Source organism: Equus quagga, chromosome 3 (genome assembly GCF_021613505.1).
Source record: "Equus quagga isolate Etosha38 chromosome 3, UCLA_HA_Equagga_1.0, whole genome shotgun sequence".
Taxonomy (NCBI): Eukaryota; Metazoa; Chordata; class Mammalia; order Perissodactyla; family Equidae; genus Equus; species Equus quagga.
This window is the reverse complement of record NC_060269.1, coordinates 114854176-114879355: the sequence shown is the minus strand read 5'-3', so window position 1 is coordinate 114879355 and position 25180 is coordinate 114854176. Positions and strand designations below refer to the sequence as shown.

The 25180-nt window shown below is 34.5% G+C and overlaps 1 protein-coding gene across 16 annotated transcripts in view; it reads left to right on the top strand.

Annotated features, from left to right (window-relative positions):
• The window catches only part of LOC124236887 (pre-mRNA 3'-end-processing factor FIP1), a 71861-nt gene that overhangs the window by 42725 nt on the left and 3956 nt on the right, over positions 1–25180 (top strand). For 8 of the 16 annotated variants that reach the window (XM_046655847.1, XM_046655841.1, XM_046655843.1 and 5 more), the window contains 5 exons: positions 512–668; positions 11912–11938; positions 13996–14050; positions 15481–15536; positions 20775–20988. In XM_046655847.1, coding sequence (XP_046511803.1) covers positions 512–668; positions 11912–11938; positions 13996–14050; positions 15481–15536; positions 20775–20988 — 509 coding nt within the window. The remainder of the gene's footprint in view (positions 1–511; positions 669–11911; positions 11939–13995; positions 14051–15480; positions 15537–20774; positions 20989–25180) is intronic. The other 8 variants (XM_046655849.1, XM_046655844.1, XM_046655845.1 and 5 more) reach the window with 1 other exon arrangement.

Below are 25180 nucleotides of genomic sequence, written 5' to 3'. Positions count from 1 at the left end.
TGTACCCTGTTGATGAATGCCTTACAGGCTCTTACTTTGCAACCTGGTGACAGGCCCTGGTACAAGGACTATCTGGCTCCGTTGCCGTGTTAATTTCTTAATGCTGGTATCTATGACTAATGATTACATTGCCTTAATTTTAATAGTTTAACTTTGGTTGGATAGCAAAGATAATACTCATTACATTATATATATATAAAGTATATAACTGTCTCTTGTTTAGAATGTTTTTATCACTTAATTATTTCTTACTAAGAATTTTTTCGTAATGATTCAGTTATTTTTTCTAGCCTTTGAATATGAACATTTTAAAAAATGTGAGTGTATACTCATATCTGTATATATACACACATATCACACACATAGAAAAATTATTCCCACCTCCCCAAAGTATGTATATGTGAATAAACCTTGTTACTTCGTTTTTTAGATTAAGTGAAATTAATTTACTGAGTTTAATCTTAGATAAGAACATTATTCATCTTTTTAATTAACTGTACTCTGATTTTAGGTCCTTTCTGAAAGATCTGCTACTGAAGTAGACAACAATTTTAGCAAACCGCCTCCATTTTTCCCTCCAGGAGCTCCTCCCACCCACCTTCCACCTCCTCCGTTTCTTCCACCTCCTCCAACTGTCAGCACTGCTCCACCTCTGATTCCACCACCAGGTAAATAGTAAATAAGACATTTGATTTTGAAAGGAAAATAACCTGTGAGTGTTTCTTTTATTTTGAATTTAACAATTAAAATATATATTTGAAAATAACATCTTCATTGATTGCATTGAATTAAGAGTAATAGATAGGAAATTTATTATGTCTTAGTAGATTCACACTGAAACATAAATACATGTCTTGCTTGTTTAGCATAGCAGAATCAATATACCAAAATAGAGAAGAATATACAGATACTGAAATTGTGATCCAAACATATCTTAGTGATCCCCAAACTAAAGTTGCTAATTGTATATGTATAAATCCATACTAAATTGTAAACCATGTTAACTTGTTTTGCAAAAAATTTGAAAGATACTTTTAGAATTGGAGTAGGTCAGAAAAATTGTAGTTTGTGAAGAAATTGAAATGAAAATCTCAGTCTTGTCATCTTGTTTCTTTGTATACTGATTTCCTTTTAGGAGACTGCTTCTGGGTGCCAGGTACCTGGTATTTACCTCTTTTAAACAAGACAGAAAACTAATGTAAATTTTTATCAGATTTTTAGCCACTTTTGATCATTTATTAAAAACTAGATAAGTGGCAGTAGAAAAAAATTCACAAATAATCCCCAAATTTTATACTTTATACATTTTATCCAGTAGTCTTTGTTATTTTATTCCCAGTGAACTTTCAATATTTATCCCTTTAACCAATATTTAATGAAACTAAGAAGATTGACTGAGATAGTAATTACTTTCTTCCTAGGAAGAATGCCAGTAATAAATGATAAAAATTAGCTGCTGGTCCTAATCAGAGCTACATATGTGACATATGTTAAGATTTGCTTTCTATTAATAAAATCAGTTTATACTAAAGAGCCATGTCTACTCATTGACTTTGCATTTGCAAGAGAGCTGTCTTTATTTTAAGGTACCAGTTGTGCTGAGAGTACAGAGGCAAATAAAGGGGATATGAATAGTCCTTCCCTATAGTAATCGTCCTTGGGCTCTAAATGTCAGCTGTTGCTTCGGCCCTACAGCCACAACTCCCTTGATTCCCTTGCATTGCTACCTCTACCTTCAAAAAGAATAAGAAATTTATTATGAAAAATGACTGGCTTTAAAGAATCTGTTGTCTCAAAAATAGAGGAATGAGAAGACTGGATAGATTGGAGGTGCTTACTCCAGATAACATTATTTTTAAAGTTCAGTGCGTTTCTTGTTCCAACAATAACTTTCTTGTTCTGAAGCACAAACTATTCAGAAGTTGTGATTGGATCCAGGGTTCTTGGGTCTTTAATATGACGAGAATTAACTAAATGAAAAGGGAAAGTAGTGAGGACTTAGTGATGCATCGGGTCCTCTGAAAAAGATAAAAATGTAGAAATAGTTAATATTGAACATAGTTGATTTAATGAGATTAAAAGATTATCAGTGTATGTGATAATAGGCCTTATGCTAGATTGCTTTGTATTCGTAAACTTTAGTAGGTACTAAAGGTGATTTAAAAGAATTTTCATATTTACTAGCAAATATAGTATATCCTCAGATGGCTAACATTTTTTATAGTTACTATCTGTTTACCATACTATCTGTTTATTAAAGTAAGTGAGAGAGAAGTGGAATGAAGTAATGATGAAAAAGTAAATACCTCACTGGTATAAGAATATATTTAGAAGTTCTATAGGATATTGCTGATAGGCAGTGTCATTATCTGGAAGTATGCTTTTTTCCAAAATGATACAGTTACTCCATGTCTTTGCCATATAACCTCTGTTTATAAGGAGAACAGATCTTTTAATAATGCTTAGATTATCTATGGTATTATATTGTGGAGTACCACTGATTATTTTTCTGTGGCTTAAGCTGTTTATTTAATGTTAGTTTTCAGCTACGTGTTTTCTGTATTTTAAATACCTGTCTAGATTTCCTTTGATGCTTATTCTTAGATTACATTTCCATGCCGACCTGTCAGCATTTAAGGAATACAAATTCAGATGAATTCTAATTCTGGTTTAAGCAATAGCCAACTGTCGTATATTTGCTGTTGGGGCGGGGGGAGATACCAATTCATATTAAAACCAAATATTTATAAGTTGAGACTATCCGAATTACTTCTTATTTTGACTAGATTGTGGGCTGTTGCAGAGAGCATGGGCTGTGTATTTCCATTTGTGTTTCCCCACAGTGCTAATCACAATGTCTTGTGTATACTTGACATTCCCTAAATATGTTAACAGCATATTTATGCGTCCATAACACCAGAAGGATTTTCAGATTGACAGTTGGTACAGTCACACAGGCACTTATCAATCAGAATGGGCGCTGGCTTTAAACAACAGCACGGCTGCATAGGTGTATATCAGTTGAATGTAGGCCTTGATTAAAGCCACATTTTCAGTTACCGTTTACCACAGAACCACATAATTATGATATGTTCTGTAGGTTTCTGTAATTTAGATCAGCTTAAGAATCATAAGCAGGTAACAAAAGAGAACTAGCTAAGGAGTCTTAGTATCACCTTAAAAAGTACTCCATTTTTCTTAGGGAAACCTTGGGTTTTCTTTTTGCTTTCTTGAGAAATACTAAAAGGAAAAGGAAAAAAATCTTTTGAGAATTACTTTAAACATATTTTAATGTTGCCTTTGTTAACATTAGCTTTCAAATGCATAAGTTTTTAAGACTATAGTCCTGTATATGGCAGGACAAATACAGTAATGATACATTATGCCCATATTTTGGGGTGCTACCAGTTTTTTCATAAATAGGGTAACCATACATCCAACTGTTTGCCTGGAACAGTCCTACTTTTTATAGGACTTTTTGTCCCAGCTTGATCATTATTATTCTCTCTCAGAAATGCCCTGGTTTGGAGGATAAAATTTATAGTCACCTCTTAGAGGGTTACAGACATGGCTCCTTGCATAAATAGATAGCTACTCTATAGCAATAGGGAGGTGATGGAGACAGCTTTCATTCAGGGGACTTTTATTGTCAAATAGTTCACAGGAGAAGTGTATTGCCTCCTCTCCTCGAGCACACGTCTACAAACATATGTGAATCCTTGTTAGTAACAGAGGACAAAGTACTCTGGCCACAATTGATTTGTATGAAGAGTAGAGATTGTGTATTGGAGACTACAACAAACGTGTAAGGGACCTCTGGTCCTAACTGTCGTGACTTTTGGAGTAGCTTTTTAAAATGGATAAGTATTTAATGTGGTTCCTTGCCACTGTACTTACAGTAGCTTGAAAACAGCAGTTATTCAAGATCCTCCTTAATTTTCAGAAAATCTGATCTGTTAATTTCATTTTCTAGTGAACTAGAGAATAGCTTCTATTGTATTAAATTTTTTCAGAAATATATTAATATGGTTTCATGCTTTCATTGAGTAATAGAAATAATAGCTAATAATACTTAATATTTATTGAATGCCTATTCTTGAAGGCACTGTTCTGAGCACATTTCTTGTATTAACTCAGTTTGATTCTTGACAATATCTGAAATAGATATTCCAATTTTACAGATGAGGAAACTGGGGCTTAAGGAGTTTAAGTAATAGCTAAAAAGTAGCAGAACCAGAATCCTAACTGCAGGCAGTTTTGCTTAAAAGCCTATTTTATTAACTATGTTGAAGCAAGAAAGCTCTATTATTGGATTATGTAAGTTTACCCTGATAACATGTCTTAAAGTTTTTGTTTGTTCATTTGTTTGTTTTTTTAAGTATTTCCCTGGTGTTGAGGTGCATGCATATATATTTGTGGATAGGAAAGTTAGGGAGGTTGTAAAGAGCAGGAATCAGATTAAAAGAAAAAAAAAAATCCGGTTAACAGAGGTTTTACTATTTGCCTGATTTGTGTTAAGAAGTCTGTGTTTACTGAATAAACCAGTTAAGAAATACTTGTTTATTGGAAGAAAAATTGTAGAAGTGGAAGGATTGATGTTATAGAGTAGTGGATTTTGTGTGTTTTTTTTATTGTGGTCAAATATAATATTTATCATTTTAATCATTTGTAAGTATGCAATTCAGTGGCATTAAATACATTCATAATGTTGTGTAACCATCACTATGATCTATACCTGAAACTTTTTCATCATCCATAACAAAAACTATGTACTCATTAAACAATAACCCCTTCTGCCCTACTCCAGCCCCTGGTACCCTCTATGATTTCTTTCTTTATGAATTTACCTATTCTAGTACCTTATATAAGTGGAATTCTTCAATATTTGTCCTTCTGTGTCTGGCTTATTTTGTTTTTTCAAAGAAAAGTAATTTAATTAATGATTATAAACAAACTTAAAACTTTGTTCAAAGTATATTACGTTTTATGGTAGACTTTTAATTTAGGCTTTAAATGTTAATTTAGTGTCATTATATTTTATCTCCATATTTTATGATGGACTTTATTGAAAGAGAAGGCAGATTCAGTTTAGCGCATTTCTTGTTACATTAATCAGTATTAAGGCTCATATGATTGTGGTTCTGTTAAGTCTTGGGAACAGTAGAAATCTAGCTCAGGAGTAGAATTCCACTAAGTTGAAGAAGGCTCTTTGCTTTACTGAGATGTAGAACCACAGAGAAGTCATCCCTGCTTAAAGTAGGGTATATGGGTTGGCTGTTTATCTCGATTTGAAAATGTGTAACATTCTGCATTTTAGAAGGAAGTAGATTCCTTCCTAAAAGACTACTGTCAAGTACATTAGTGTCTTACTAGTTGTCTAGTACTATGAATTGTATGAACTTAAGAATCTTATTCATTCCTTAAATATTTTGATTTTGGGTTAACGGTCATACATGAGGTTAGGGAGAAAAGCAGCTCACATCTGGAGTCTTTCTGCATTTCCTCTGAGGCCTGCATTGTCTGAATTATTTTTCTGGTGGCAGTCTGATTCCAGCACAGTGACTGTCACACTGTTTGGTCATAGACTCCTTTATACTCTTAAAAATTGCAGCAGACCCCAAAGAGCTTTTCTTTATGTGTGCGCTATTTATTTTTTTGTATTTGAAATTAAAATATTTATTATATTTAAAATATGTATTATTTTGAAAATACATAAACCCCATTACATAGTAACGTTAAGATAACATTTTTACAAAAAATAACTATTTTTACAGAACAACATTTAGTACAAAATCTCTTTACTGTGTGGCTTAATAGAAAAAAACTGGATTCTTTTATTTGTTTCTGCATTAAATCTATTGTGATTTCACATGTCATGAAGCTTCTGAAAACTTCCTTGTACACTTGTAAGAGAATAAGCGTGAAATGGCAAATAACTTAGTGTTTTTATGAAAGTAGTTTTGACCTTGCAGATTCCTAGAAGGGTCTTAGGGACCCCCAGGAATCTCTACATAACACTTTGAGAACTGCTGCTTCGGGAGAAACTTGGCCTGTATTGGATGAATATCATTACCACCCTTCAGGAACTACAATTTTGTCCCTTTAATTGAGAAGCTACTTTATGAATATAACATTAAGCTAATTTTATAGTCCCATGAAGATTTTTGGTCTTATACAGCAAAGCTGCATATTAACTGATGCTGTTTGCCAAAAATGTAAGCATTTCCAAAAACATATTTTTCAGAAGTACCTTTGAAAAAGAATTTCTTGAAGTTTTTGCAAACTGCTCATTTGCTATTTTGTTGTCTTTTTTGTTTTTTCCTGAGAAGGATTCATTCTGAGCTAATAGCTGTTGCAAATCTCTTTTTTTTTTTGCTTTAGAAGATTAGCAATGAGCTACCATCTGTGCCAGTCTTCCTCTATTTTCTATGTGGGTCACTGCCACAGCATGGCCAGCGACTGGTGTATGGCCATGCCTGGGATCCAAACCCTTGAACCTGGGCTGCCAAAGCAGAGCACACAAACTTAACCAGTACCCCACGGGGCTAGCCCCATTGTTGTGATTTCTGTATTAAAAGAACCCAGCAAGTGGGGCCAGCCCCGTGGGGTACTGGTTAAGTTCACGCACTCTGCTTTGGCGGCCTGGGGTTCACCAGTTTGGATCCCAGGTGTGGACCTGCACAGCGCTTATCAAGCCATGCTGTGGCAGGCATCCCACATGTAAAGTAGAGGAAGATGGGCACAGATGTTAGTTCAGGGCCAGTCTTCCTCAGCAAAAAGAGGACGATTGGTGGCAGATGTTAGCTCAGGACTAATCTTCCTCGTAAAACAACCCAACAGTCTATCGGTGTTTTCAGTAAACTCAAAATAGGGAATAATGCTAATTAATCTATAATAAATAGTATTTTCTGGCACAATTAAAATTAGTTTAAACGTAGGTTTAATAAAATTAAAAGTTTATTTAGAATATTGAGTTTTGAATATCTTTTTTCCCCATAGATGCCCCCTTTATAATAGTTATATTTTTAATATACCATAGATGCTCTATTTTGTAGAATTTAATTATGGCTTAATATTTACCTTTTGTTTCTACTACTCTTTCAGTCATTTCGTGATTATATGTGAACTTATTGAGAACAATTCATTTATGAGTTCTTTGTAAGAATACTGACATTTCTATCAGATGTTTTTGTCTAATAGAATTTTTGTTTTCTGTAAACTTTTGATTATAAATTAGAGGATTAAGAGATCCTAATGAGTAAAATAGTTCATCCGTTTTATAGTTAACACATAATATTATCTTTTTTACCTTTTAGGTATGGAGTATGCTGGTAACTTTTTTGTTGCTTTAAGTTTTGTGATCATAACATCATTTAACACATTTTTTCTTTAAAATTACTTCCATTCGTTTTTGCACCTTGTAATTAGTTGTTTTACTTTAATTATTAAGAAATCGTTTTACATTATTCTACATCCTGTGTTTCTTTTTTGTTTTTTTTTAAGGGTAGATTGTAGATGATACATGTGTATGTATATATAATTTAAAACATAGTGATACATAGAAAAGCATATGGTAAAAGGTGATATTTAAAGATTTTTATAAACCTTGACTTTCTGTTCTCAGATTCTTGGTGCACGACTTACTTATGAGCTTGGTGACTTTGAAGTAGAAATTAGTGAAATTTAAGGAAAGTGATCAGGCTTATCTATTTGTAACATAATAGTGCTCATGAAATTTGGAAGTTACTAGTGACAAAAAGGAAGCATAGTTCACATAATTCTGCCATGCTTTTTTCTTTTATTTGCACTTAAAGAGAAATGATAGGTAGTTGTTATATGTATTGGTTAGCTATTGCTACACAGCAAATTATTCCAGAATGTGCAGTGGCTTAGAACAACATACACTTATTGTAGTACAGTTTTTGTGGGTTAGGAATGTACGGACAGCTTAGCTGGGTCCTCTGCTTCAAGGTCCCTCACAGACTTTGAGATGGTCATCTGAGAGGCTTGACTGAGAGAGGATTCATCTTCAAACTCACTCACTTCTTGGTTAAAAAGATTCACTTCCTTTCCAGCGTGGCAGCTTGCTTCATCAAAGCATGAATACCGAGAAGACATAGAGGATACCAGCAAAATAGAAGTTGGTGTCTTTTGTAACCTAGTCACGGAAGTGACATCCCATCATTTTTGCTGTATTTCATTTGTTAGAAATAAGTCATTATATCCAGCCCACACTCAAGGAGAGGCTATGAATATCGGAAGTGTAGAACAGCGTGTAAATACCAGGAGGCGGGGATCATTGGGAGCCACATCAGAGGCTGCCTGCCACCTCTTTTTTGCCTTAGTTTTACAGAGTAATGATTGGATACATGGAGAATGAGTTCATAGACAGTTTTTATTCAGTTTTTTTTGTTGAGTGCAGAGCCTCTCTTAATTTTGTGAGAATTTAAAAAATATACTTAAATTCCTTTTAAGATGATATTTCACAGGATTACTTCCTTTCTATTTCTATGCCTCAATCCTTCAGTCCCCAAATAGGATTTCAGGTCTCCCCACCCACATGCTTTACATTTAAGAGTATGCATTACATACTAGAAAAATTAAAGTTTGTTCTCTTTCCTTTGAGGATGCCAGGTGGTATAGGCTGTTATACAGCTGTACTCTTACTTCCAAGTGTCACATGCTTTGTTTCATAAAATTTTGAGATGGAGTTTATTTTATCTGTGTTGAATATTGAGGTCCTCAGCAGTGCAATTAATAGAGAAGTTTAGAATCTAACTCACTGATTCTCAGCGTATGGTCTCTGGTCAGCAACATCATCATCTCCTTGTTAGGAATGCAAGTTCTCTGGTCCCACTCCAAACCTACTGAATCAGAAATTCGAGTAGTGGCAGGGGCCTAGCAGTGTGTTGAAGCAAATTCTCCGGGTGATTTTGATGGTCACAAATGTTTCAAAACCACTATCTATTCAGTTCTGTTAGAACTTGAATAGTACCTTCCCAAAAGCTTTTAACTAGTATTAGAAATCTTACTAGTGTTATGAAAGGCTTTTAAAGAAAATAAACATTTTTTTCCTACTTATTTTACCGATAAAGAATACAGAAGAGAAACAGAATACTTGCCTTGTTTATTTTAAGTCTGTTGGCTAAGCAGCACATGTGTTGGCCAGGAAGGTAGGAGTGTTGAGGGAGAGGACTGAGATTTTTGAGATGAATTTTCTCTTTCCTTACACTGTTTCTCTTTTGTTAACAAAAGTCAAATACTACATACTGATTTTTAGATGAGAATTATGTTGGCCTAACATTATATCACATATTAAACTTTCTTAGTTGCATTTTGAAAATACATTTGATAATTGTCAAAGAATTGATTATATAGTGTTTTATCACCTTTATAGTTTTTTTTTTTTAGATTGGCACCTGAGCTAACATCTGTTGTCACTCTTTTTTTTCTTCTTTTCCCCAAAGCCACCCAGTACATAATTGTATATTCCAGTTGTAAGTCCTTATAGCTCTGCTCTGTGGGACGCCACCTCAGCGTGGCCTGATGAGCAGTGCCATGTCTGCGCCCAGGATCCAAACCAGCAAAACCCTGGGCCACTAAAGCGGAGCATGCAAATGTAACCACTTGGCCACGGGGTGGGCCCCTATAGTTCTCTTTCATTTTAGCAATTTACCATTAAAGATTTATCAAATATTTACCAATAAAGATTTGTATTGAAAAAGTGGTCACAAGAAGGGCTCTTTCTAGTTCTCATGCCAGCTTTCTGATGTTTAAATTAGAAAGGCATCTATATATAGATCTATCTCATGATTTTTCTTTGTATTCTTCATTCCTTCCAGTTGATTTTTTAAAAGTCTGTCCTGTGATACTACTATAGTAAGTTTAAAATTAAAAGCAGACTATAATTTTAACTACCTTCCTGCCATACTTAATAATTTGGTTATATGTCTTGTCTTTATGTTTTGTGAAAATTTGACAACTTAAATGTTTTTGACGACTAAATTTTGAGAGTATTGACTAGTAACTTCTTAGTTATTTTGCATGAATTCACATTTTAGTAAACTATAGTAGTCATTAGCTGAAGTAATGTATGTTATTCATGTATTCATTTAGGTAAAATTATTAGGATTACAGAGTGGGTTGCTGAATTTGGTGTATTCCTTATCATATACACCTAAGAAGATAATCATGCATTTAAATGTGAAAACTAGGTCACGTAGTGAAATTCAATAGTGCTCTAAAAAAATCTATACCTAAAGAAAATTAGGTAGTAGTGGATATTAAGAACATGTAATATGCTCTGCCTTCGTTACTTTCCCCATTTCGTTTGGTGTCTGGGACTGCTAGCTTGTATTGTTTGCTGGATTCTTTTAGCTTAGTAATTTAAGAAGCATAAAGGTGACCTCAGGATGGACGAGAATTGCCATTAAGTGTAGATCAGTTTAGTTAGTAGACTTGTGGAGGCCTAATTTTCTAAACATGATGATGCCTGCTTTACATATCTTTTTCAGTCTTGCTAGTTTTGTAAGTTTAGCATATCTTTTTATTGCATGGGTGGTTAAATCAGTTCTTCATTCTCCATTTTAAGGCCACCTGCTGCCTTAAGATCTTTTTTTTTTTTTATTTTTTATTTAAAGATTTTATTTTTCCTTTTTCTCCCCAAAGCCCCCCAGTACCTAGTTGTATATTCTTCATTGTGGGTCCTTCTAGTTGTGGCATGTGGGACGCTGCCTCAGCGTGGTTTGATGAGCAGTGCCATGTCCGCGCCCAGGATTCGAACCAACGAAACACTGGGCCGCCTGCAGCGGAACGTGCGAACTTAACCACTCGGCCACGGGACCAGCCCTGCCTTAAGATCTTTTTATATAAACTTCTTATACTGATAAAACATGCACAGAAAAATTTTAAATGTTCCTATTGACAAGAAAACATTTCAAAGCGATTCTGTTTTCATTATTTTTTTCCCCATGCATTTAGTCAATAAATTAGATTATTTTTGCCTCTTTTGGACTAAAATTGACTCACTTTTAAGATAGGATTTAGTAAACCATTCTGATTGTGTTGAAGTTATTTATGGTATAAAATTTTTTGTGAAAAAGTTTAATTTTTTTCTATTTTCCTACTTAGAAATATCATTTTTCTTCAAACAGAAAGTAGTTACAATTTGCATGCCACATAAGTTTTATATTAGGATTTAAGGGCACCTTTGACTAATGTAAATTGAGATGTTTATTTATACAATTTATTTCTTAAAGTTTATAATATGTTCAAATGAGTGAGTCATTCAAATTAGTATTTACTGACTCCTATAGAAGTAAATCATCCACATATATCTTAATGTGCCCTGGGGGCGTGTATATATATTGGCTATACCTCCTTTCTCCTACACATAAAGGGAAGCAATAACCTTTTCCCACTCCTGTCAACAATAGTAAAACAATCCAAATCAATATGTGAACATCCCACAAAGCTTTATTAAAGTGTTTATCGTCTTCTGAGTTATCTTGCACTGTCTGCAGTATGAAAGAGCCCATTGATCAGTTTTCCTATTAAAATGTTAAAATAGCAAGACTAGAAGTTGATTCTCAAACTTAGCGTTAATTTTATGGAGTTTGATATTTCTCTATGCGCAAGTGTGCTTTTTTAACTGGTGTCTAACTTCGTTTGTGATTACAAGTAGTGGGGGGAACCTTGTTATCAAGTTGTTAGACTGGGTTTTCATCAGGAAGCTGGATGTTATACTTGAATTGTTGGTCCTCTGCAAGAAAACAGAATGCTTCTCTTGAGTGCATAAGCCAGGAAAATGAGGCGAGAGGTTTTATTTCAAAGGTTTTTTTGGTGATGGCATAAATACATATCAGGTTATGAAATCCAATTACTATATTAAATTTCATCACTTGTTTTTTAGGTATTCCAATAACTGTACCACCTCCAGGTAAAACCTTTTTCATGTTTTCTCCATCATTGTTAATAAACATGAAATTTCAAGCTTATAGTTACAGTAGGGACAGTGTTGATGTGGTTAGAATATGGATTAGGCATTTGGGATTTCAAGGTCCTATTTTCAGCTCTGCCTTTGCTTCATTCCGGTTTTGATTAAGATATTTAGTTTTCTTATACCTGTCTTACCCATTTCTGTAGAAATAGAGATTCTGAGAAATTCTCACCATATCAATTTGTTGAAGAAAACAGAGTATAGGATAAAAAATAAAAGTTTTATTAAAACATGATTTTTCAGACCAGTGAATTTTTTATATTATGAAGTAACTGCAAGAGAAGAGAACGATCATTTTTCTTGACTTTATCATGGTTTCTGATTCTTTTTAACCCTCCTGGCATAACTCAAATGTTTCTACAAAATATCTTCTCAACATGCAATTAGATAGATTGACAACTGGTCAGATGGCTGTTCTTACAGTGGTGATTAAATTGTTCATTGTTGTAATGGTATGATCAGTAGTAGTTTACATGTGGCCTAGTGGGTTTTTTGGTTTTTTTTACATTTTTTCAGTTTTTTTTTTTTTGTAGTGCGATTCAAATGTGATAGCAAGTTTGTATTTACAGTAGAGTTCGGTATTAAAATAAGCCAAGGAATATAAAGAGAATGAGAGGTGACAGTGCTTGGAAGGGTGGGTCTAAATTCAAAATAACATTGATAAACAGAAATAGTGGAGTTTAGATAGCATAGGTTAGTATACATATTTAGACATGGGATAGAGAGTCACTGAGAGTCACTGATTGTATCAGTGACTTATTGGGAAAAGTCATAAAGGAATCATTGGTGTGTCTTAGTGTAGCAAGAAATGTGGTTGTAAGGCTGTATAAAATAGGATTGTGGACTCTAGAACTAATGAGGTAATTGCTAAACTTTACACTTCTAAGATGTCTAATAGAGGAATTATAGATCCTATGGATACAGTGTAGATGGGCAAGGTGAATTTGAAACAACTTGAAGCAGGACCAAAAATCGATTTAAATGGGCTTTTGAGAAAGGTTAAGAGAACTGTGATTCGTTTTTACATAGACTACTAAAGAGGAGGCTTAGTGGAAGTCTTTTCAAATATGTAGAGCGTGGTAGAGCATATGACCATGGGTTGCTTCTTGTCTTTATTCAGGGCAGCATACGAATTGTAGTATAAGATTTAATTATGTAATTTAATGCATTTCCTAATAGTGAGGGTTGTTAAAACTTGACAGGAATTGGTATTATAAGCAGTTGGCATCATAAGTTGTGGAATCTTAAAGTCTTTTGTTGGGGTGCTCTGTTGCCTATCTGAATTTGAAAGTGTAGAGTAGATTAACTGCTAAGGTCTTGTTTAGCCATATTCTGTGGTATTTCATGTAGATATTGTGAATTATTGAGAATGCAGACCTCATGATATAAAGGTGCAAATTATTTTCTTTCCAAACTAATCCAAAAACTACATTTTATGCCTTTCTTTGTAAAATAGTTCTGTAGGGTTGTGCTATTCAAAATGTATTTAGTGATGATGTTCTCAGCCTTAAGCATTTATATATTTACTGGTAAGATTTTATTTATAAATTATACATTTTAAGGAAATTTCTATACATCTAAAACTCTCAAAATATTTTTGAAAGAGGTAAATGCTATTTTATTTGCTTTTCTTCTAAAATAGTTCAAGTATAACATATCTGGTGGCAACACTACTACTGTTTTATATATGGAAAAGGTAAGGCATTGAGATTAACTTTCTCATACTCACAAAATGGGCTGTGTGTGGTGCTGAAAATAAGACCGGGTGTCCTGACTCTCAGTTTGTGCTCTGTGTATTAGACGAGACTGTTCATTTAAAGTTTTATTGCTCCAAAAATCTGTTTATAAGTTTAAGCTCCATTTTTTCTGTCCATTATAGCATAGAGAAGCACATTATGTCCCCAGAGAAATTTAGTGATGCTCAGCAACTTTGTTTCACTCTTGACATTAAATGTACATTCTCTTAACTTTTTTGGTCTTATGATTGAATGTTTCAGGTTTTCCTCCTCCACCAGGCGCTCCACCTCCATCTCTTATACCAACAATAGAAAGGTAAATCACTATGGATACTGGAAATTTTTGACCATTGATAGGCTTTTGACAGAACAATCATACACATGTCTTGGTAATATTTTCAAAGATTTAATTATATAAACAGTAGTACCTGCCTTTTAATTCGTAAGTCTAGGTCTGTGTTAGTTACTTTCATATAAGATGTTGGACCTATAGCCTGATGATAAAACAGGACAAAGAAAACTAAATGATAGTATCTTCAAACATCTTGCTTTATGACACGCTGATTAAAGAAACCCTTAGTTTGGTAATAACTTGACTGTAGTCAGTTTTGTGGGAAATACAATTGGATGACTGCTGATCATGAATAATGCATGACTGTTTTAGCATTAAGTAAGGACAACTATTGTTAGGGATCGTAGTAAAGAAAAGCTGCCTTATTCCTTGCTGTTTAGCTGCAACTCAGCTTCCACAAAGGAGGAGTAGCTCCATTCTGTATGGCAATAACCTTATTTTTTATACTCTACATTCATGGCTTATGTCAGTTGGAATGCTATACTAAAGACTATTTGCCTCACGGGTGGCAATAAGATATTTAACAACAGAGATTTTGGAATCACACAGACCTGGTTCAAATTTTGGCTTCAAAATTTCCCACCTTCGTGTTGCTAGGTGAGGTTCATAACTACTCTTTGAGACTCACTTTTCTCTTTTACCAAATGGGGTTGATAGAATTTTGAAGATTAAAACAGCTAGTGAATACAAAGCATACCAGGACAATTTTTAGCAGATAGAAATCACTAATTAATGGTAGCTATTATTAGTTCCTCTTAAGTGGCAAATAAAGTCTATAAAAATAGTGTATTTCTGAAAAAGTGATTCAAATTATATAAAAAGGTGGAAAAATTGTGAGAACTTTACATCAATAGCATCAAACTATGCATATGATTTTCAAAGGCATCAAACCGTGAATATGATAAATGATTAAACTTAGCGAAGTGTGAATTGTGAGAACATATGGATTTAACTTTGTTAAGTCCTTCTTAAATATATAGTTGTTTTCTCAAACAAAATGTTCACAAGTATTACTTAGTGGTCGTCTCAGTAGGGCTGAATTTCTGATTTATAACCATTAAAACCAGTTTTTTTAAGACTAAATTTTACGTCTCAAATATTCTGTTAGCCTCAGAGTTTCTCTGTTATCTTATGAGTCAAGCTGAATTGGATTATATATTGTTACATTTAGTACTAGCATGCTATATTTTTCTTTACAAGTGGGTGTTAGGTTTAATATTTTTTGAGGTTGAAAAGCCTGTGTTTTTAAAAAATAAAATTACAGAATTAAAGCTTATCATTATATGGTAATTAAATAAAAGTCATAATTCTGCCCTTGATGTTTTGCATTTGTGCTAAACTATTAAAATTCAGAACTTACTTGTAGCATATAAAAATGCATTTTTCTTCAACAGTGGACATTCCTCTGGTTATGATAGTCGTTCTGCACGTGCTTTTCCTTATGGGAATGGTAAGTATTATTTTTATTTGCCCAGATTCAATTTGAATCAGTAAAGTACTTAAATATTTTTAACGCAATAAAAGCATACTTAAATGGTTTAAAATACTATTTTACAGAGCAGTTAAAAAATATTAACTAAAGGAATAACTAGGTCTTACGTTTATTCCAGGTTACTTAACAGAATAATTTTGATTTCTTTATCAACTATACTTGTAAAAATTAATAAGAAGTGACACAACAGAGATATTTGTACCTTACCTTTTCCTAAAAGGATTTAGGATTTGTTAGCCAATTGTCTCAGTCTTCATTGTCCATAATCTTTCCATGTCTTGGCTCATAGCATTCAGCTAACCTTGTTCTCATCTTTCCCTCTCACCGTTTGTCTTTTCTTCTAGATCATTTGGCTGGATCCTCTTTCATGTTCACTCTTGACAACTTTATCCATTCTAGGGCTTTCGGCTACCACTTTCTGCTTACATCTCTTGATCATTCATTCATTTATTTTGAAAGTGCTGTGCATTGTATTAGGTTTTAGGGATATAATAAACTAGATGTCGGTTTGCCCTCATCAAATTTATAGTCTAGTGAGGAATCAGCCGGGTGACAAAAGAGGTTATCATGGGAGCATAGTGAGGGGTCTCTTACTCCAGAGAGATGGAATGGTAGGTGAAGTGACTTGGAGTTCAAACCATGTTCAGAGACATGGGGGTGAGAGAATCGTGGTAGTCTGTATGAACTGAAAGAAGTGTGGTGTGGCTGGAGTGTAGAGAATGAGTGATAAATGTCTAGAGACTAAATGAGAGATGTGCAGGATGTTATAGCCACGCTGTAGAGTTTTGACATTCAGAGGGCCCTGAGGAGCCATTTAGTTTTATGTAGTTGATAGTGAGGGTCATTCTGGCTACTTACTATGAGGAAATTGTAGATCTGTAGTGTAGGTAGAAAGGTGGGAATAGCAGAGATGCGTGCTTGACTGAGAGAACCAGAAGCCATTGGAGTAACCCAGGGGAAGAAATTATGATGTCTTGTATTCAGGTGGTGCCATTGGGGATGGAAAAAATTGAATGGTTCCAAAGGCATTTATACAGTAGAATTTATAAGTCTTAGTGATAGATCAGCTGTAAGTATCAGTCATATACTTCCAGTTACCTTCTAGGTATCTGTATCAGGGTGTTGTACTGTCCTTGTTCAAACCCACCTTGTTCAAAGCCACATAGGTCATTCATTCATGTCAAAAGGTAGTCTTTCTGTTGACTGACTTGTTTCAAGGATTATACCACCTTTTTTTTTTTGTGCTGGGCTCCCAGGAAGTCATACTCCTCCAGTTGGAATCTTGCTTCTTCCTCTCATTATTTATGTGACTTTTATAGTCTTCAACCATTGAATAGAGAGCATAATTCTTCCTCTTAAGGTGAATTTCAATGAGAATATATTGAAGCACCGTAGTCCCGCCATTTGATAAACACTCAAATATTAGCCAATGGAATATGCCAGCAAATATGGAAAACAAAAAGTGGCCTACAGAGGAAACATTCAGTATATATCCCAATCCCCAAGAAAGGAAATACCAAGGAGTGCAGTAACTGTAGGACCACTGCTCTAATTTCCCATGCAAGTAAAGCAACGCTCAAAGTGCTGCACTGAAGGCTTTTACCCTACGTGGAGCAAGAAAGGCCTGATGTCCAAACTGGATTCTGTTTTACCTTTGTTTATTTATTTTAGAATTTTCTAATACATCCTCAAACACTACTAAGTAATTGTATATGGAAATACTAATTTTTCTTAATGTGCATGTTAAGACTGGACTTACAAGACTAGTTAAAAAGTAATTGCATAAATATTAAAGAACCACAGGGACAAACATTTTTAGTGATTTTTAGTCCTTCTGATGGTCTGCATGGCATCGCTACATAGGCTTACCACCCTTGTCCTTGGTTTATATAACTTTAGATACCATCTGTAATCTTCCTACTGTGATAGATGTGTATTTTCCTCACTTCCCATCACTACTCCTCTCCTTTTCCCCACCAATGAAATTATATCACTATTTTTGTTCCTCTTTTTATCTATATACCTGCCCCTCTGTTTCATGTACCATCAATCTCTACTACTGTGCATCTTTCCAAGCCTTCCGCTTTTTTCCTCCTCTGCCTCCCAGCTTTGGTGAGCTATATTTCTACTTATAACATTTATATTCTGTTCTGTAACCCAAATTACCTTTGCCCTGACATGTTTTTTTATTCTAAAAGGTAAACAGTAAACTGCATTTATATTATTATGACTGTGTAAATTCTGTGTACTATGGAGATAATTATAATACTCAAGCTGCCCAAAGGAGAAAGTTCCTATGGCAAGTAAATTAAAATTACCTTTTTTCCCCTAATTTCATCAGCTGTGTAAAGTCATACTACATTTTAATTGGGTTTATATTTGGACCATGACTTTCTCCACTGCAAGTGTATAAAGATATTTTTCCATACATCCCCCCCTCCCCCCCCAGATTTTCAAATTTTGTTTATCATATGTAAGTCCTTAAGCCATCTGGAATTAATTTTTGCCTGTTATAAAGATATAGTTGTCCCAGGGTCATTTGTTGAATAGTCTCTCCTTCTTGAGGGATCTACAATATCATCTCCATTCGTGTATCAGATTTCCATACATGCATGAGTCTGTTTCTTGGCTTTCTAGACTATTCATTTGGTTAATTTATTCTGTGGTAATAATGCCACACTATCTTAATTATGAGTTTTATGGTAAATCTGATATCTGGTTCAGCAAAATCTATCTACCTTATTCTGCTTCAGAAGTATTCTTGAGCCATCACTCTTACATATCCATTTTAGAATCAACTTTGCAAGTTCCATGAAAAACTGTTGAGATTTTGATTAGTAACTAACATGCTTACTATATGACAAACACTTAATTCATATTATATCCTGACAGCCCTATAAGTAGGCATACTGTTGTTATTCCCATCTTATGGATGAGGAAATTGCAGAATAGCCAGATTAAGTAATTTCCCCAATATCACACAGTAAGTGGCCGAGTCAGGACTGGAAACCACGCCGCCTCGCTCCAGAGTCCTTACTCTTACTATACTACATTGGACTTACATTGATGCTCTAGATCAGTTTGTCTGGAATTCATACCTGACAACATTGAATCCGTTTATGAGTTTCCTATTTATTTGATTTCTAAAAGTCTTTATTATCTCCCTTCTATTGGATTATTGTGTTCTTTTCTAAGTTCTTAAGTTGGAAGCTTAGCTCATTAATTTTCCATCTTTTCTAATATAGTGTTTAACATTAAATTTCCCTCCAGAACAGTTTGCATCTCTAGACTTTGGATATGTCATGTTTTTGTTTATGTTCAGTTTCTAAATGATTTGAAATTTATTATTTTTTGACTCTTGAGTTATCACAAGTCAAGTTTTTAATTTGAAATATGTTAATATTTCCCATAACTTAAATTTTACTTGTAATTTAAATTGCACAGTGATCAGAGAACATGGTGTCTATTATACTTATCCTTTCAAAGTGTGTAGTATATTTTTATAAATGTCTCGTGTATGCTTGAGAAGAATGAGCAGCATTTTGTGTTATGTTCATTAAATCAAGCTTGTTAGCAGTGCTTTGGTCAAATCTTATATATCTGTAGCAATTTTTTGTCTGCTTAAAAGTATCAGTAATTGAGAGATGTATATTAATCTCTCATGGTCATGGTGGATTTTTCTATTTCTACCTGTATCCTTGTTAGTTTTTACTCTAAAAATTAAGGATTTGTTGTTAGATACCTGGAAGTTTAATTTGCTCTATCTTCTTGGTGAGTTGGATCTTCCAATTTCATGTAGTCATCCTTTCTTTCCTGGATAATTGTTTTTGTATTAGTCTGTTTTGTCATTAATATAGCTCATACAGACATTGGGGATGTTAGTATTTTTCTTTTTTATTTTTATTTTTGGTGAGGAAGATTGGCCCTGAGCTAAAATCTGTTGCCAGTCTTCCTCTTTTTGCTTGAGGAAGGTTGTCTCTGAGCTAACATCTGTGGCACTCTTCCTCTATTTTGTATGTGGGATGCCACCACAGCATGGCTCAATAAGTAGTATGTAGGTCTGTGCCTGGGATCTGAACCTTTGAATCCCATGCTGCCAAAGCAGAGCATGCAAACTTAACCACCATGCCACTGGGCCAGCCCCAGTATTTTCCTTTTTTCTTCCGTCCTTTTACTTTCACCCATTTTGTGTGTTTTTATGTCTCCTGTAGTTAGAATTTTTAAAAGTACAAATTAACAATCTCTATCATTCAACTAATGAATTCAGTCCTTTTTGTATTGTTGTGGTTGTTGAGCTATTCATACTTCCCTCTACCCTCACCCTTTCCAAGTCTTTGTTTTTTTTTTTTTAAAGATTGGCACCTGAGCTAACATCTGTTGCCAATCTTCCCCCCCCCCCCCCAGCCCCCATTATCTTCTCCCCAAAGCCCTCCCGTACGTAGTTATATATTCTAGTTGTAGGTCCTTCTGGTTGTGCTATGTGGGAAGGTGCCTCAGCATGGCCTGATGAGTGGTGCCATGACTGTGCCCAGGATCCGAACCGGCAAAACCCCGGGCCACGGAAGCACATGTGTGAACTTAACCACTCGGCCATGGGGCCAGCCCTCCCAAGTCTTTCTTGAATTGATTTTTTCAGATGATTTTGAAAAATTTTGTTTTTCCCTGTATTGTTTTGAAATTATACCTTTTATTTCTATTTTTTTTACTGATTGCTCTTGAGATGTGTTATGCATATATCTGATAATTCTTTTAAGTCTGTTGGTTATAACTTTTGCTTATTTTTGTTATCTTTGAATGCCTTTGTTTTATTCTTACTCTTGAAATACCATGTTGTTGAATACACATTTTTAGGTTGACCATTACTTTCAACACTTTGAAGATGTCCTAATGTATTCTGGTTTACATTTTTGATATTGAGAAGTTTGTGGTGTATCTAATTCTAGTTCATGTTTACCTTGCAAAAAGAAGAATCTTTGTGTGTTAGATCTTTAAGGTTTGTTTCTGGATAGCCCCCCAAACTGTGGGTTTCACCATGTGTTATTTCTCCTTTCTATTTATAAAATAAGTTTCCATTATAATCTAATGAAGCAGTTTTGGTGGGAGTTTTGTCGTATGTTTCAGTACTTTTTTTGTCTTTTTCTTTTGTTTTTTAAGTATCATAACTTTTGTTTTTAATTATTTACTTTCTTTCTTTAGTTGCCTTTCCCCACCTTCCTGGTTCTGCTCCTTCATGGCCTAGTCTTGTGGACACCAGCAAGCAATGGGACTATTATGCAAGAAGAGAGAAAGACCGAGATAGAGATAGAGACAGAGACCGAGAGCGAGACCGTGATCGGGACAGAGAAAGAGAACGTACCAGAGAGAGGGAGAGGGAGCGTGATCATAGCCCTACGCCAAGTGTTTTCAACAGGTTTGTTGAGTGTGCAGGAATTTGTACACATTTGTTTCACATGCACTTTAGAATTTACATCTGGTGCAAGGATGGAAAATCCAGTTCAGTTGGGAAAGGATTGCTTGAAGAGTAGTTAAGATAGCCATTTTAAAAGTGGCAAGGCTGTTTGGTTCGTGGGGGCTTCTCGTTACCTAAAGCAATAGTCTTCAAATTTGTTGTTCACTTTTCCCTTAAAAGAATTTTGAAAACTTTGTACCACCTCACATATTTTTATCTTGCCGTCTAAAATTTTTCATCTTAAGTTTAAATAGTTGGCAATATAATTTCCAGTGTATTATAAATGTTAAAATTTTAAAGTAAAATTATCATCACTCTTTTAAATATATCCAATGAGTTAAGAACATTATACTGATTTGCTAAACATCATCTTTTTTTTTTTTTTAAAAAAAGATTTTATTTTTCCTTTTTCTCCCCAAAGCCCCCTGGTACATAGTTGTATATTTTTAGCTGTGAGTCCTTCTAGTTGTGGTATGTGGGATGCCGCCTCAGCATGGCTTGGTGAGCGGTGCCATGTCCGCACCACACCCAGGATTTGAACCAGTGAAACCCTGGGCCGCCAAAGCGGAGCGCACGAACTTAACCACTTGGCCACGGGGCTGGCCCCCACATCATCCGTTTTTTGAAAATACATGAACAGGTTCTCTTTAACAGTTTGAAATTTTACGTTTCTTTCTGTGCTTGAATTCTTATTTCTGAGCTACTTCCCTCAAGAAATTTTATTCTAATATAAAATGTTTTTATTCTTGAAAGTTTTTACTGATCATCCTATCAACTTTTCCTGCAACATATCTATATATGTAACTTAAAATGTCTAAAAAAAAATTAGGACCATACGATTCTTAAGGATTTTAAAAACTTTTTTCTAATTTTAGTTATCATTAATTTGTTTTTATATATAAATACATGCAAATTCTGAAAATAATTTAAAGGAACTACATCCCTTAGTGTGATGGAGGAGCTTCTGCCCATCCCTAATTAATATCCATGAATGAATATTACTATTGTTAGGAAAAAACAGCCTTTGGCATTAATTTTATATATATATATATTTATATTTCTTTTTTCTTAAATATGTAGATGTGAGTATTGAGAAACCCGTTCACATAAACTGTATAAATGACAATGGATGCAATTTTGTGTGGTTCTGTTACTCAATTATTTGAGCCCCTTTAGATTTAATGATAAGCCAAAATTACATAGTTAACCTATCATCAAAAGTTATTTTTAAGGGTCAGTTAATGACTCAATTTTCTTGAAAGCAGAGAATTGGAAACCACCTGATTTGTAAAAGTCTTTGGTACTTAGCGTTATTGTTTCCTAGGGGTGCCATAACAGAGCACCACAGACTGGGAACCTAGAACAATGGAAATTTCCTCTCACAGTTCTGGAGGCCAGAAGTCTGATATCAAGGTGTCAGCAGGGTTAGGTGTTTTTGGCTTCGAGGGAGGCTTTGTTCCATGCCTCTCTCATAGCTTCTGGTGGTTGCTAGCAATTCTTGGTGTTCCTTGGTTGGTAGATGCATCACTCCAGTCTGTGTCCCTGTCTTCACATGACATTCTTCTCTCTGTGTCTGTGTCCAAATATCCCTCTTACAAGAATATCAGTCATTGAATTAGGGCACAGCCAAATCCGCTATGACCTCATTTTCACTCAATTATATCTGCAAAGACCCTGTTTCCAAATAAGGTTACATTCACAGGTACAGAGGTTAGGGCTTGAACATATCTTTTTGGGAGACACAGTTCACCCAGGACATTTAGTCATTAGTCTTTAGTTTTAAAAGTCTGACCTCATTTTTCTATTCAGTTAAATGAATTAATCCATATTCCCTATCTAAGTCTAAGATAAACAAAATAGTCACAGAGCTCAAAATAAGGTGCTGCCTCCCAGCACTTTGTTTTGCTTTCCTTCAGAAAGAGTTTTTGTTTTTGTTTTGAATTGTTCAGGGAAAATTGTTATGACTCCCACCACACTACTCTACAGTATATCTGAAGTTAGGACATCCCAGGACACAGGCCCGAATACTCCGTTTCTTACTCTATACTTTGTCCTTAACAGAAGGATCTATAAGACAGGAAGACCTAAAGCCCTACAGAAGCTTTATGGTTCCTTGAATAAAATAGGTCTCACTGACACTAGTATTTTACATTAGATCTTTTTGATGCCATGATGATTTTTACACCCTGAGACATAGTAAAACTGGTGAAAGGAAAGCCTTTGTTTTGTTTTCTTTTTTTGTAAAGGACAGGGAGGGTGATTGTGAAAGGAGAGGTTAGCTGGAGAAGTAGCACGATGTTTTTCCCTGCAGGTGTATCATGAGACAGTTGAGATTTAGGAGAGAATAAAAAAGAAAGTTGAGGATTTGGAAATTGATTCCCTAAAACTTTCTGTGCCATTGGAAAGAATTCATACATTCATGTGGTACTGGCATGTACTGCTGGCTTAAAGAATAAATTCAAAATTCTTCTTATGATCCACAATACATAAGTCAGTGTGTCTTTCTACATTTTAACCCCGGTTCTCTCCCACGCCAGTATACCACATGTTCTAGCTACACTGAATGGTTGTTTTTCTGGTAATCTCTCATAGTTTTGTACATCTTTGTTCATGTTGTTCTCCTCTCTACCTCACAAACTGCTATTCATTCTTCAAGGTCCAGCTCACATCTGTCTTCTGTGAGTGCCTCTGAACCTGAAAGGAAAAATTATTTCTTCCACATGTTCCCTAATAAGCACTTTAAGTATTTTCTTTAAAGCATACCTTTCTTAGTAGCCTCTTTAAGGGCATTGGCCACCATTTTTCATTTCTTTTCATTTCTGCAGCACTTTGTACAGTAATGCTTGGCACATAATCAGTGTGTCAGTGAATAAAATGATTTACACATTTCGGGAGGAACGTGAATACAATAGAGAAAAACACTTTTGAAAACTCAGTGAAACTGTTAACTAGACAAGTTTTGAAATGAATAAAAATCAACCTTTATCACTATCAAGGAGTTAATTTGGGCATCTTTCTTATTAACATATCGGTCTAGGTAACATCACATTGTGGCATGAAATAAGTTAAAGATAACTTTTTTCATCCCAGCTGTTTTTATGGATGAGATAAATAAACCTAAAGTACATAGTTCTCTGATTTTGCTGGATGAGGTGAAGCAGTATATCAATTCAGGATGTGAGCATATGCTTGATTCAGGCAGCATTTGTTTTGTTGGATGTGGTCTTATGATCATAGACTTCTTAATCCAAAAAGGTCCTTAGGAATTATCTGGTCTGAATTTTGACTTGTCAGATGAGGAAATGGAAGCATAGAGAAATTAAGGCAATGGTGCAAGCCATACTGTCTACTGGAAACGTAGTTGAGATATTACTTAAAATCCTTTCTAGTTTTGAAATTAAGTAGTTTAAAAATCCTGTTACTTTTCATTTTCCATATTACTCTATGCACTTGATTTTTTTTCTTCTTTTTGGCGGGGGAACGAAATTTATACTTTCATTCATGTAACTGACATTTTCTGAGTCCCTGTTATGTGCCAGGCACAAAGCTGTGTGCTGAGGATACAGAATTATTCATATGGTATCCTTACAGATTAACCATATTAATATTATCAAGGTGACTAAGACTGGTTAGTAGTTTAAAACTTTACCTAAAAAAAAAGGGCAAGGAGAAACTGAATAGAATTTATTAATCTTTTTCCTCCCTGTAGCTCCTAATAATATCACTTATACATTGTAGGCACCTGGTAACATTTTATTGACTAAATAAGTAAAGATACGATACATACATAGGTGTTTGTGTATATTCGTGAGTGTGTTTCTCTTTATGTGGTGGGACATGTGCTGTTAACTTTACCCACATAAGTGCATGATTCTGTTAAGCTCAAAGGCATTACTTCCCGGAAGGTTGAATTGTTGCTAATGTAGTTAAAATGAACATATTTGAGATAGCATTGCTATCTCCAGAATGTATGTGTTCACAAGTTAAGGAGCTCAGTGCAAAACTTGATAGGAAAGAAGATTAAAAGAAATTCTTTGCTAGAGCTCGTAAATTTTCTTTGCATAAATAATACAATGCTTATGGAATACTTGAGGCTAAGTTCTCTAACTCTTCAATTTCAAACACACATGCACAAATGCTACTTAATTTTTAT